The sequence below is a fragment of the Ascaphus truei genome, chromosome 19, assembly GCF_040206685.1.
Source record: "Ascaphus truei isolate aAscTru1 chromosome 19, aAscTru1.hap1, whole genome shotgun sequence".
NCBI classification, from domain to species: domain Eukaryota; kingdom Metazoa; phylum Chordata; class Amphibia; order Anura; family Ascaphidae; genus Ascaphus; species Ascaphus truei.
In genome coordinates this window covers 12,258,760-12,270,477 of record NC_134501.1, presented here as the reverse complement: position 1 = coordinate 12,270,477, position 11,718 = coordinate 12,258,760, and the positions used below count along the sequence as shown (strand labels likewise).

Below are 11,718 nucleotides of genomic sequence, written 5' to 3'. Positions count from 1 at the left end.
GGGTAGAAATCTTCGGGTGTATGTTAGAGATGCCCCATTAACCTCTTATGTGCCCCCACTGACATTCAAGGGGTTAATATGGGGATACACATTAAAAAAGCCAGGGTATCAGAAGCCCACGGATATTCTATGCTGTGTGTGCTAATGTGATACAGTGGCAAATACATGAAACGCCCAGATATGTCATATATTCCTCTATAATATGTTGTGAGGTGGGAGGTGGAAATGACCAAGTATGTGTAATTGGGATAGTCCGTGGTTGAAGTGCCTAAAAAGCAGTGGTACTGAGCCTGATATGAAGACATGCTGGCCCTGATGAATAATTGGACAGAGCTGTTTGGACTCCACGGTTTATGGAATATTTATGTTCTGCGAATATAAAAAGGAGAGGAGAGAAGGGGGGGGGGAGAGAAGGGGGGGGAGGAGAGATATCAGAGTATGTCAGAGGCCAACAGAGCTTGTCTAATATTACATTAATGTTCTGTTATACATCTCTTAATAGGTTAGCATTCACCACAGGGACACCATAACAGATCAATAACATTTGATTCACACATATAGAAATATTTTATCTTATATGTTTTTCCCAGTCTGGGATGTCTAAAACTACCCCCCTTTATAACTGATTTACAATGGATGCAGTTAAGACATGAACATGTACAATTGGATTTTTTGGGGGGGACAAAACCGCCTGTATAATTTCTACCCCTAGTGTAAGGAAATAGGGGAGGCTTATGGAGAATATTACATAATAAGGGGTCACTATCAAAGATTTTCCAATGTTTCAATATATATTAAAAACTATCTTGAAGCTGCATTGTACTTGGACACAAATAGCATTGCAGTGTTGTTGTACTTTAAGCAGCAACCACGTTTTCCGATAACCATTGCGATATGACGAGTTTCCGGTATGCCAGGCATGTACTCCGTCTGCCCCCGAATCACACGGGTTCGTCCTCTACTGCGCATGCGCTAATTTAATTCCTGCCGTGCGCACTAGGTTCCATCCTTTCCAGCATAGGCGCGGGGGTCGGCAGTCTTCTATTGCGCATGCGCTAACTTTATTCAGGCACACGCGACCATAATCCCGCGCGACTTTCTATTCCTGCGCATTCGCAGAACAAGACATACCCTACTGCGCATGCGTGACTTTCTATTCCCGCGCATGCGCAGAACGGGACATACGCTACTGCGCATGCGTGACTTTCTATTCCCGCGCATGCTCAGAACGGGACACACGCTAATGCGCATGCGCGATTTTCTATTCCCGCGCATGCGCAGACCGGAACATACCTACTGCGCATGCGCGACTTTCTATTCCCGCGCATGCGCATTAGGTGTGTCCCGTACTGTGCATGCGTGGGGAATAGAAAGTCGCGCATGCGCAGTAGGTATGTTCATGTCTGCCCATGCGCGGGAATAGAAAGTCGCGCATGCGCATTAGCATGTGTCCCGTTCTGCGCATGCGCGGGAATAGAAACTCGCGCGTGCGCAGTAGCGTATGTCCGTTCTGCACATGTGCGGGAATAGAAAGTCGCGCATGCGCATTAGCGTGTGTCCCGTTCTGCAAATGCGCAGGAATAGAAAGTCGCGCGGGATTATTTTCGCGTGTGCTGGAATAAAATTAGCGCATGCGCAATAGAAGACTGCCGATCCCCGCGCCTATGCTGGAAAGGATGGAACCTAGTGCGCACGGCAGGAATTAAATTAGCGCATGCGCAGTAGAGGACGAACCCGTGTGATTCGGGGGCAGACGGAGTACGTGCCTGGCATACCGGAAACTCGTCATATCGCGATGATCTATTCTAATTCCTGGTTATCGGAAAATGTGGTTGCTGCTTAAAGTACAACAACACTGCAATGCTTTAGGGCAGTGTGATTACGGCTCCAGTTAAAAGATGAATTGATGCGATGCGCTGAGTACACTGGCAGTTTTGCTTGTTTCAGTCTGTGGCTATCTGCCGATTATAAATAACTGCCACAATTAGTGCGGGGTAATTACAGCTTCAGGTAAAAGACTGATGGATGCGATGCTATGAGTACCCTGGTATATGCACCGGATAGTGAGCGGTTGTTTTATTGATTTCAATCTATGGCGATCTAAATACTTGGCTGCTGATTATAACCTTAAACAGCTTTGCTGCCATTCAGGGCAAGTGGGAATATGGCCTTTGGTCAACAGAAGTAGTAATGCTGTGCGCTGATTACTCTGAGATATGCGCTGATTACTCTGAGATATGCGCTGATTACTCTGAGATATGCGCTGATTACTCTGAGATATGCGCTGATTACTCTGAGATATGCGCTGATTACTCTGAGATATGCGCTGATTACTCTGAGATATGCGCTGATTACTCTGAGATATGCGCTGATTACTCTGATATATGCGCTGATTACTCTGATATATGCGCTGATTACTCTGAGATATGCGCTGATTACTCTGAGATATGCGCTGATTACTCTGATATATGCGCTGATTACTCTGATATATGCGCTGCATTGAACTGCAATATGTTTGTGTAGCCATGCTGTAAAATGGCTGCAGTCATCTCTCCTGCTGACAGTAAGGCCTGGTAAGTTATGGTCATGCCAGCAGTAATCATGGAGGTTTGCCCTCACACCCTGGTGAGGTGCCCTATGTATGGATGGGAGTGGTCACAGGCTCTGACTCCCTGGTTGGTGATGTCAGAGTTGTGTCAGCCCCCCAGAGGATACATAAGGCACAGCACTGATCAAAAGTTAGGAAGTAGGTAGTAGTTAATAGTTAGAGGAGTTCAGAATTGGTACACTGCAGGACAAATGAGACTGTGACCAGGGACCTGGCGCAGAGTAGATATCCCTACGGGGATAGGGAATCCCTACATTAGGAGGACTATACCTTTCAAAGGGAAGTACGGTGAACAATGGAGGGCTAAATTCACCCATTGTGGAGGGCAGCTGGCCCACCGTACTAATAAAGATGACTCTGATAAAAGAGACCCTCGTGTGTAAGTGTGGAGTGATTACGCAGGGGGCTGCACCACAGAGGAGTTCCTCACCAGGACCATCCACAAGCTCAAGCTGGGATCCTGATGAGGTGGAGGCGCTGCACTGGATATAGGTAGGACTCAAGCACACTACCTCAGCTGCCTGTCTGGGTTGGCAAATCCCCACACACCATCACGCGGGAGACTCAGGAGTCCTGTTGCCAACAGGTGCACCACCAGACATCACACTGTAATGGGGACTGGTTAGACCACAGGGGCCAATATGAGATTGGGTGGGTCAGGCCAGTCCAGAAAATCCGTTACATTTGCAATAACTTTGTGGTATTTAATCGCGCTGTCATTATTGGGGACACTGTCCTTAGTGTATTTGAAGCGGTGATACCTTTAAGCACTGCCCAAATATTAAGACTCCCCTGCATGACAGTTTTATACACTACTAGCTGATATACCTGGCGTTGCCCGGGATAGCTCTGTTCCCCCCCCCTTCACAGCTCTGATTTCCCCCCCCTTAACAGCTCCTATTCCCCCCCCCTTCACAGCTCCAATTTCCCCCCTTCACAGCTCCGATTTCCCTCCCCCTTCACAGCTCCAATTCCCCCCCCCTTCACAGCTCCGATTTCCCCCCCCTTCACAGCTCCGATTCCCCCCCCCTTCACAGCTCCGATTTCCCCCCCCTTCACAGCTCCGATTTCCCCCCCCTTCACAGCTCCGATTCCCCCCCCTTCACAGCTCCGATTTCCCCCCCTTCACAGCTCTGATTTCCCCCCCCTTCACAACTCCGATTTCCCCCCCCTTCACAGCTCCGATTCCCCCCCCCTTCACAGCTCCGATTTCCCCCCTCCCTTCACAGCTCCGATTTCCCCCCTCCCTTCACAGCTCCGATTTCCCCCCCCCTTCACAGCTCCGATTTCCCCCCCCCTTCACAGCTCCGATTTCCCCCCTCCCTTCACAGCTCCGATTTCCCCCCCCTTCACAGCTCCGATTTCCCCCCTCCCTTCACATCTCCGATTTCCCCCCTCCCTTCACAGCTCCGATTTCCCCCCCCCCCCCCGTTACAGCTCAGATTCCCCCATAGTTGACTGCTCCGGTCCCCCCTGAGTCCCATGGAGCACCCCTCAGTACATATAAGATACCCCAACCCCCCCCCCCCAATACATATTTAAAATACCCCAACCCCCCAATACATATATAAGGTACCCCAACCCCCCAATACATATATAAAGTACCCCAACCCCCAATACATATATAAAATACCCCAATACATAAAATACCCCACCCCCAATACATATCTAAAGTACCCCACAATACATAAATAAAATACCCCATAATACATAAAATACCCCAATCCATAAAATACCCCAACCCCCCAATCCATATATAAAATACCCCAACCCCCCAATACATTTAAAGGCGGTGCTCCGATGCGGGGGGGTGGCGGTGATGGCCCGGTGGCTGTGGGGGGGGGGGAGGGAGGCGGTGCTCCGATGTTCTGGCGGTGCTCCGATGCTGCAGGTGGGGGGGTGGCGGGGCTGGCCTGGTTACTGCAGGGGGGGGGGGGGGTGCTCAGCAGTTACCGCCGGCCCCGCTGCAGGCACCTTTCTCACCATGCTGCTCCCATGCCTCCCTCTCACACCGGGCAGCGGATTTTTTTTTTTTACATTAACTGATCAATGACAGCGAGGTGTGATCGGCCGGCGGCCAATGAGCGCGCACAAACCCACAGGCCAATCACAGGGGGCACAAACATACAGAACATTTTTTCACATATATATATATATAGATTCATGAATTACAGAGAAGTATATGGCTACATTTAAGCTAAAGTGATTAGACCATGTTGATAAACTCATTGAGTGGTGTGCATCTGTAACACATCTGCTGGTCATTTAGCTGCAATTTATATCGCTGCTACATTTCTGGAGAAGTCTCCCTTATGGTATCTGTATCTGTGAGATAAGCCAATACCAAGGCTTCGTTTTGTGACTGTTTGCTATTCACTCTGTAGCGATATCTACAATTTAATCAATATACTGCTGCTAAGTATTAGTATACACAGACGTTTCTAAAAGGTAACATTGAACCAGCACTCTAAGATTGAGGTTACCATATACATACTACCTGTGTGGTACAACAGCGCACCTAGCCAGCTGTTTTATTCTTTTTCTATACGAGTTTGTCCGGTCCTCACCACCGGGGTTTTAATATTCACACACTGTAAATAATGTGCACATTATGAGTCAAGTATATATCTTAATCACATTTGATTCTTTTTTTTTTATTACCCCCCTTAGAGGTAGTTATCATGACCGGTCTCTCTTATTGGTCCTAATATAGCCTATGGTAGATATTTACCTTCTGAATAAGACACCAATACCAGGTTTGTTTAAGACTTTAATAGGTTGAGTGCAGCATTTGGGGACCTTTTCTCTGATCTTCTCTGATCAGACTCTGCAGTTGGAAAATAGCGATCTGATGGTAGTCTGGGACATTTTGACTCCGCTGGTGATTTACCGCGGCCTCGCTGCAGGGACACCGCCATTTATCAGCGCAGTGCAGCACCACCTAATGGCTGGAGAAATTGGCAGACCCTGCTTTTCTCTCTGCATCCGGCAAAACCGGGAGATAGAAGACAGGTGGGGTGACCTGATGCCCCAGTTTAGCCTGGACAGTCACAGTTTTTAGGGCTCTGTCAACTGCACATCCGTGATCAGCAATTGACTGCTGCTCGTGCGCATACGCGACCGGCAAGCTCCGATCGCTCAAGAGTAACCAGTAAACTACTTCGCATGCGCGACATTTTGTCACAGTTTTTGCCGGGACAAATATGGTTACCCTAGCCAGGAGGTGAGGCGGGAGAGATCTGAGGGAGATGCGAGAGGGACTGGGGGAGTAGTGAGAAGGATTCTCTCTGCCCTCCCTGCTCTGTCTCTGCCCTGGACAAAAGAAACAGTACAATGACAATCAAGTAGCAATATGTAAATATTTTACGAAAGGCAAATAAATAATTTATTTCAATCAAATATTGTTGTTTTTCATTTTTCACTATAAAAGGGCTGTACGGTCTCTCACACCACCCTTCCCCCCCCCCCCCCCCGGCTTTCTGTTGCTAAAAACGTTGAATCCCACCACTGATTCTCCCCCCTCCCAGTCTCGTTAGTCTTCCCCCCCTCCCAGTCTCATTCCCCATCCCCTTTCTAGTGCCGGAATGTGCATTAAAAAAAAGCTCTGCTTAATATATATGGCCCAAAATATCAGTAGTAACAGCCCAGGTACACATGCCTTTTCATAAATGTGTGTGAACCTACACAGATTCTACTTTTGCTGTGTTTGTATTCTTAGAACCAGGCTGCCCTTCGTGTCCCACATGAACACAGATATTCAGTTTCTTAGAAAAATTATGTATTTGATATGAAATAGGACATTAGAAAAACATCAGCCAGCAGCGGCTGGATCCCTGTAAGGCCTTAACCATTCAGTCCTCCAGATTACACACAGCTACAGAGTTTGGGAGAGCTGCCGGCGATTTGAAGATGCAGCTATTGCTGGGAGTTTTAACCAGATTCAGCCTGCGGAGCTGGGATCTTTCTCTTGGTCGCTTTCACAAGACACTGCTGCAGCACAGGATACAGTCTTTGGCAGCCCTCCGTGCACACTTTGATGGCTTCCACAGAGCTTTCCCCTTCCCATTCTCCACTGCAAAGGAGTCCCGAAACCTGCCGGCAGGAAAGAGACGTCAGAGGGGGGAAAAATGGATCACCGCAGTGCAAATCATCATGTCACGATCTTCGTTTTACACACGAGAGGAATTTTTATTTCATTATTTAGCCAACAAGACCGTTTACCAATACAAATGAAGCCGCTCATAAGTCATGTGCAAAAAAAGATTTGGGCGGTGACCTTCCCTGCGTCTCATTCTGTTGCGCAGAATCCAGACTTGACGTTGACTTTTTAGCCAAATAACGAGACTACCGTACAGAATACACACATTAAAAGGGAGGCAGAACACACTTCCGGTATATGTTTTTATATTCGTGGGTTTCTTATTGGCTCAGAATATAAAAACCCAGCCCAGTGTCTAGGTTTTCTCGGAGACCAAATACTGCCCTATGAACTCTGCAAGATCATTAATTGAAGGAATGAAACTCATGACAAGGTTTCATCAGTCCAGGGGGCTATAGAGCAAGAGAGAAAACTCAATTCCCTACAAGCGGATCTCCGTAACTAAAGCGAGTGCATGTGCCTAATGTAATTGTAAAACAGGACAAATGAATATTCACATTTTTTCTAATTTAAATATGCTTCCCACCATGAAAGTAAGCAGAATTCTAATTTTCCTTCAAAATAAGTTTGACTACATACTTCTAAACAAATAATGCTCGTACATTAAAGATTACCAAGCAAAATATTTTTTGGTGCCCTCCATTCATAAAAGCTTCTGATAGGTAGAACGCCATACTGAGCTGTTTAACCTGCTCTTGTATTCATTATTTTACAGATTCATTTTGTATATGGGTCAACATCCCAAATAACAGTGATCCAAAACATAGAAATGATGCCTGATTGGGTGCAAGAACTAAAACCTTAGGCCTCGGACATGGTAAAAAAAAAAGATCTGCTGTAGCTGAAACGCGTCAGAGGATCCACCAGAACTACACTATGCTCCAATAAATTATTTTTAGTCACCACTTCAGCCTTTGCTGCGATTTCTTCATACGGCGGTGCATCGTTCTTTTCTCCGGTGGGAGAAGTATCATCAACATGAAATTGTAGATGTGGGATATTGCTTTTAATCTGTTCAATGCCACACAGTGAAGACTTCTTTGAAGCTCCAGCAGCAGTGCCAGTTGTACTAGGGCCGATATAAAAATAAAAACACTTTGCTTAAACAGTTAATCTTCATTCTTGCTGTCAAATATCCACAGTAAAGTGTTCTAGCAGCTATATCAGTCCTGGTAGAGTATAGTCATCACAAGTCAGGGTACCTTTTAGTACGTTTGTGCGTATATATTTAGCTTGGGAGGTCTTTTCACTTTGCTGCAAAGAACAGTATCTACTATGGTTCTTTCCCCTCATACAGAGGTAAAGGGAAGGGTTCACAGTGTAGTGTAGGACCTGCATTGATTTTGATTATACCTTGACGTGGTATGCGGACTTACCCATTGGCCAAAGGGTTTAACTAAATAACCAAGTAAATATTATTATTGAAGTATTTAAACTTTATAATTATTACTTTATATGTTTTGTCAATTAGATGTAGCATTGGGCACCCCTGTCTTGTTGTGTACTCTTTTTGCACTCACTGTACTTGAACAAATAAAGTAGTGGTTCACCATATACTATTCAATATATGTCCACAATAAAGAGCAAAGTGTGTGCAGTCCCAAAAAAGGTTCCCTTAATTTCCAAGATAAACGATTATACCTCTGCTGCTCCTATTCTTCTGTGATCGGCGGGGTTAGACCGGAACATATGACAAAAAAGGGCGCAGAGAGAGAAAAACACAGTAAGTCATAATTCATTCAAATATTTATACAAATGACACATAATAAAATGGGATCATGTCGATCCAATCATCCTCACATGAAAAAACAAGGCACGAAAATGGGGTCCCACAAACTACACACCGATCTAAGTTGGAATATAGTCCGATTTTCACTGCTAGATCTAGAAAGCCTTCCTGTAACTAAGATCCCTATTGGCTACAGGAATTATCCATTGTGCTATTTAAACCGGCCATAGGATCAGTAAGACCAGCCCCCTGAAGCGTCATACGACGCAAAACGTGTAGAGGTGAAGTCATTACGTAGCAACGAGGAGGCGTGACGACATACGCTCGGAAGCTACTACCATCCCTGTTTGCACGAGGACGCGGACTCCAACTACATCCACAGCTGTAAGATCTAGCAGAGAGAACCAGACTATATTCCAACTAAGATCCGTGTGTTGTGGAACCCCATTTTCGTGCCTCGTATTTTCATGTGCGGATGATTGAATCTATATGATCCAATTTTATTAAGTGTCATTTAGTCATTTTTATAAATATTTTAATGAATTATGACTTATTGTGTTTTTCTCTTTGTGCCTTTTTTTTGGTCATATTCAATATATGTGCAGGGCATTGAAAACCTCACAGATCTCATTCACGTGTACTGTGAAGTGTCAGGTGTCCACATGAAGATGATAACATCTGCACACAATATATATATATATATATATATATATATATATATTATAGCAACTTTAAATATTACTGTATGTTCATTTGCATGTCTTAGACAGGTCTGCAACTCTGTCTTTCCCCATTGTCACCCAGCATACAGCGCTTCCACTGCAGCAAGGGATTCTGGGAAATGACATGCAAATGAGCACTCAATGCCACCTTTTGTCTCAAGCTCGTATTTCACAAGCCAATCCTCAAGCCAATGCATGCTGTTTTAAACACAGCTTTTAAACAGAGGCTGGGATGAGATGCAAAGCCATTAAACCCACTCACAGAAATGTTTCAACCTTGATGGGTATCATCAGTGTGAGGTTGGTCTTAATGGCAAAGCAGGTTTGAGACTAGACTAGGTAACCACTACTATTAAGGTTATGGTGGGTAAAAAAAAGTGACAAAAACCCTCCACAGTAAAGCATAAAGCAACTGTAAATATTACTGTATGTTCATTTGCATGTCTTAGACAGATATGTAATATATATATATATTACATATCAGTCAGCTTTATAACCTCCTCCCTCTCAATTACTTAGCCTGCAATGATGTCCTACCAGATTATTAGGGTTCTGGTAAGGGGTTGGCACACTAGGGTGGCATATTTGATAACATGGTAAGTCTTATTGATCCGGCTGCCGGTTAAATGAAGCTGAACACTTGTATTAAATAGTCCCACACAATAATTACAGGCTGGTACATACACACACACAGCCCCCCACCTGGTTGAGTGCCGGCAGCAGGCTCAGGCTCATGGTCCCCCCGCTGCCCGCCTCCTCTTCCGTGTCCTCCGGGTCCAGCAGCAGCTCCCCCCCGCCTCCCCTGCTCAGCCCGCACCCCACCGCCAGGTCAAACATCTCCACCCCGGCGTCCGCCAGCGCCAGCGAAGCGCAAGACACGGCGGCGGCTAGCGCCGAGCCCCGGTCCTCCAGCACCAGGGCCCACACCGCCACCTCGGCCCGCGGGTAGCGCTCCAGCCGCACGGCGGGTTCCAGGCTCTCCTGCATGACTAGGCCGGCCTGGCGGGGGGTCAGCCCGGCGGGGGCGGCGGCCCAGGCCCCGCGGCGGGAGAAGGGAGCCCAGCGGAGCTCACATAGCAGGCGGCCCCGGGGCTCCGCACGCTGCTCCCCGCCCGCCACTCGCTGGCGGGGCCCGTACACCGCGCATAGCACCTTGGTGCCGCCGGCTCCGGCCTCCAGGTAAGCGGAGCCTTTGGCCTGGCTGAGGAGGCCGGCCTTCACAAACACCGCGCGGGGCTCGGCCTGCCCGCGCCCAGCCCTCCTCGCCTCTGCCTCTTTGTTACCCGGTTCCTTAGACACATAAAGCAGCGGGGACTGGGACACGTCCGGTCCCCGGATACGGCGGTTGTCGCCCGGCATGGCCCAGTCACGCGAGCCCCGCTGACAAGACTGTGGGGGGGGGCCCGCAACTTCCGGAGTAGAGCGTAATTGTGGGAGCGACGGCAATGTACAAGCGAGAGTATGTGCTGCCAGAGCGTCGCCAGGGAAAATGAAAGGATAAAAGGCGAAGAGCGCCCTCTAACCACCAGGAAGGGGAAAGCACCCAGGCCTCACTAGCACAGCCATGGCTTGGAACTGGTCAGCGTGTGTCCGGAATTACTTTGCAAATCTTTAGTTGGCAACTTGTGTACAGTCGGTCCTCGGTCATAAAACGGAATCCATTCTGGAAGTAGCGTCGGATAGTGAAACCGTTGTAAAGTGAGCCCCATGTTAATCAGTGGCGGTGGGCGCTGGATAACGCATTCCGGCGTCGAAAAACGGACCTTAGGGTTGCATTGTAAAGCGTTGGATATGCCATTCGTTGTAAAGTGAAACGTTGGATAGCGAGGACTACCTTGTACACGCTTTGCGCTTATTGCATGGGAAGGATCATTTGAGAGTGGATCTTAACCATGATGTATTAAGTTTCCGTGCAAACACACAACAATAAACTCCCACGCTAAAAATAACCCCCGATCACACGCACCCTGCAATAGCAATATAGCGATGCCCCTGCATCGTAGCATCAGTATTAAAGTGCCAATCTGAAGGAGTATTTTTGAGCTGTATTTAACAATGTTCAGCACCCCCTCCGCCCTACGGTTTTGTTTAAAAGAATACAGTATTGAGTGTTATTTAAGTATCTGCGTTTCACATTTTACACAATAGAAAAGCACGACCCAACATCCTTGGTATAAAATAAATGACATTACGTCAGTTCAATGTTCGGGGTGTTTCTGAAGAAAACCGTATCCCTGCTTCAGTCTTGCATCATGCATACTCAATATTCCCCCACCCTAGTTTTATCCTCTTGTCAGCATTTTCTGTTTATCTCCTTTCTGTGGTTTAGCTGGGGAATGGATGGTCTTTGATGTGTTTTAGCAGACTTGGGTTAGTCAAGGCAATCATGTTGCAAAAGTCTTATCTTCAGGTGTCAATTGTCCATAGACCTAGTTCAAATCTTCCAAGTTACCCTGCAGCTGTATTTGTCTGTAGCTTGTTAAGATAATCTTGCTGACCT

At 47.0% G+C, this 11,718-nt stretch overlaps 1 protein-coding gene across 1 annotated transcript; it reads right to left on the bottom strand.

Annotated features, from left to right (window-relative positions):
- Nucleotides 1–6,369: 6,369 nt before the first annotated feature.
- On the bottom strand, nt 6,370–10,659 carry EXOSC6 (exosome component 6). The gene is made up of 2 exons (XM_075576597.1): nt 9,921–10,659; nt 6,370–6,700 (listed from the first exon to the last, which is right to left on the bottom strand). Exons 1-2 carry the CDS (start codon nt 10,575–10,577, stop codon nt 6,539–6,541), a joined length of 819 nt encoding a protein of 272 aa, XP_075432712.1. The 5' UTR covers nt 10,578–10,659; the 3' UTR covers nt 6,370–6,538.
- Between the last annotated feature and the right edge of the window lie 1,059 nt (nt 10,660–11,718).

Coding starts and splice junctions, on each gene's coding strand:
- EXOSC6 (XM_075576597.1), bottom strand. CDS start 10,577: ATGCCGGGCGACAACCGCCGTATCCGGGGACCGGACGTGTCCCAGTCC. Junction 6,701..9,920: donor TGCTGCCGGCACTCAACCAG/GTGGGGGGCTGT, acceptor TCCTGCCGGCAG/GTTTCGGGACTCCTTTGCAG.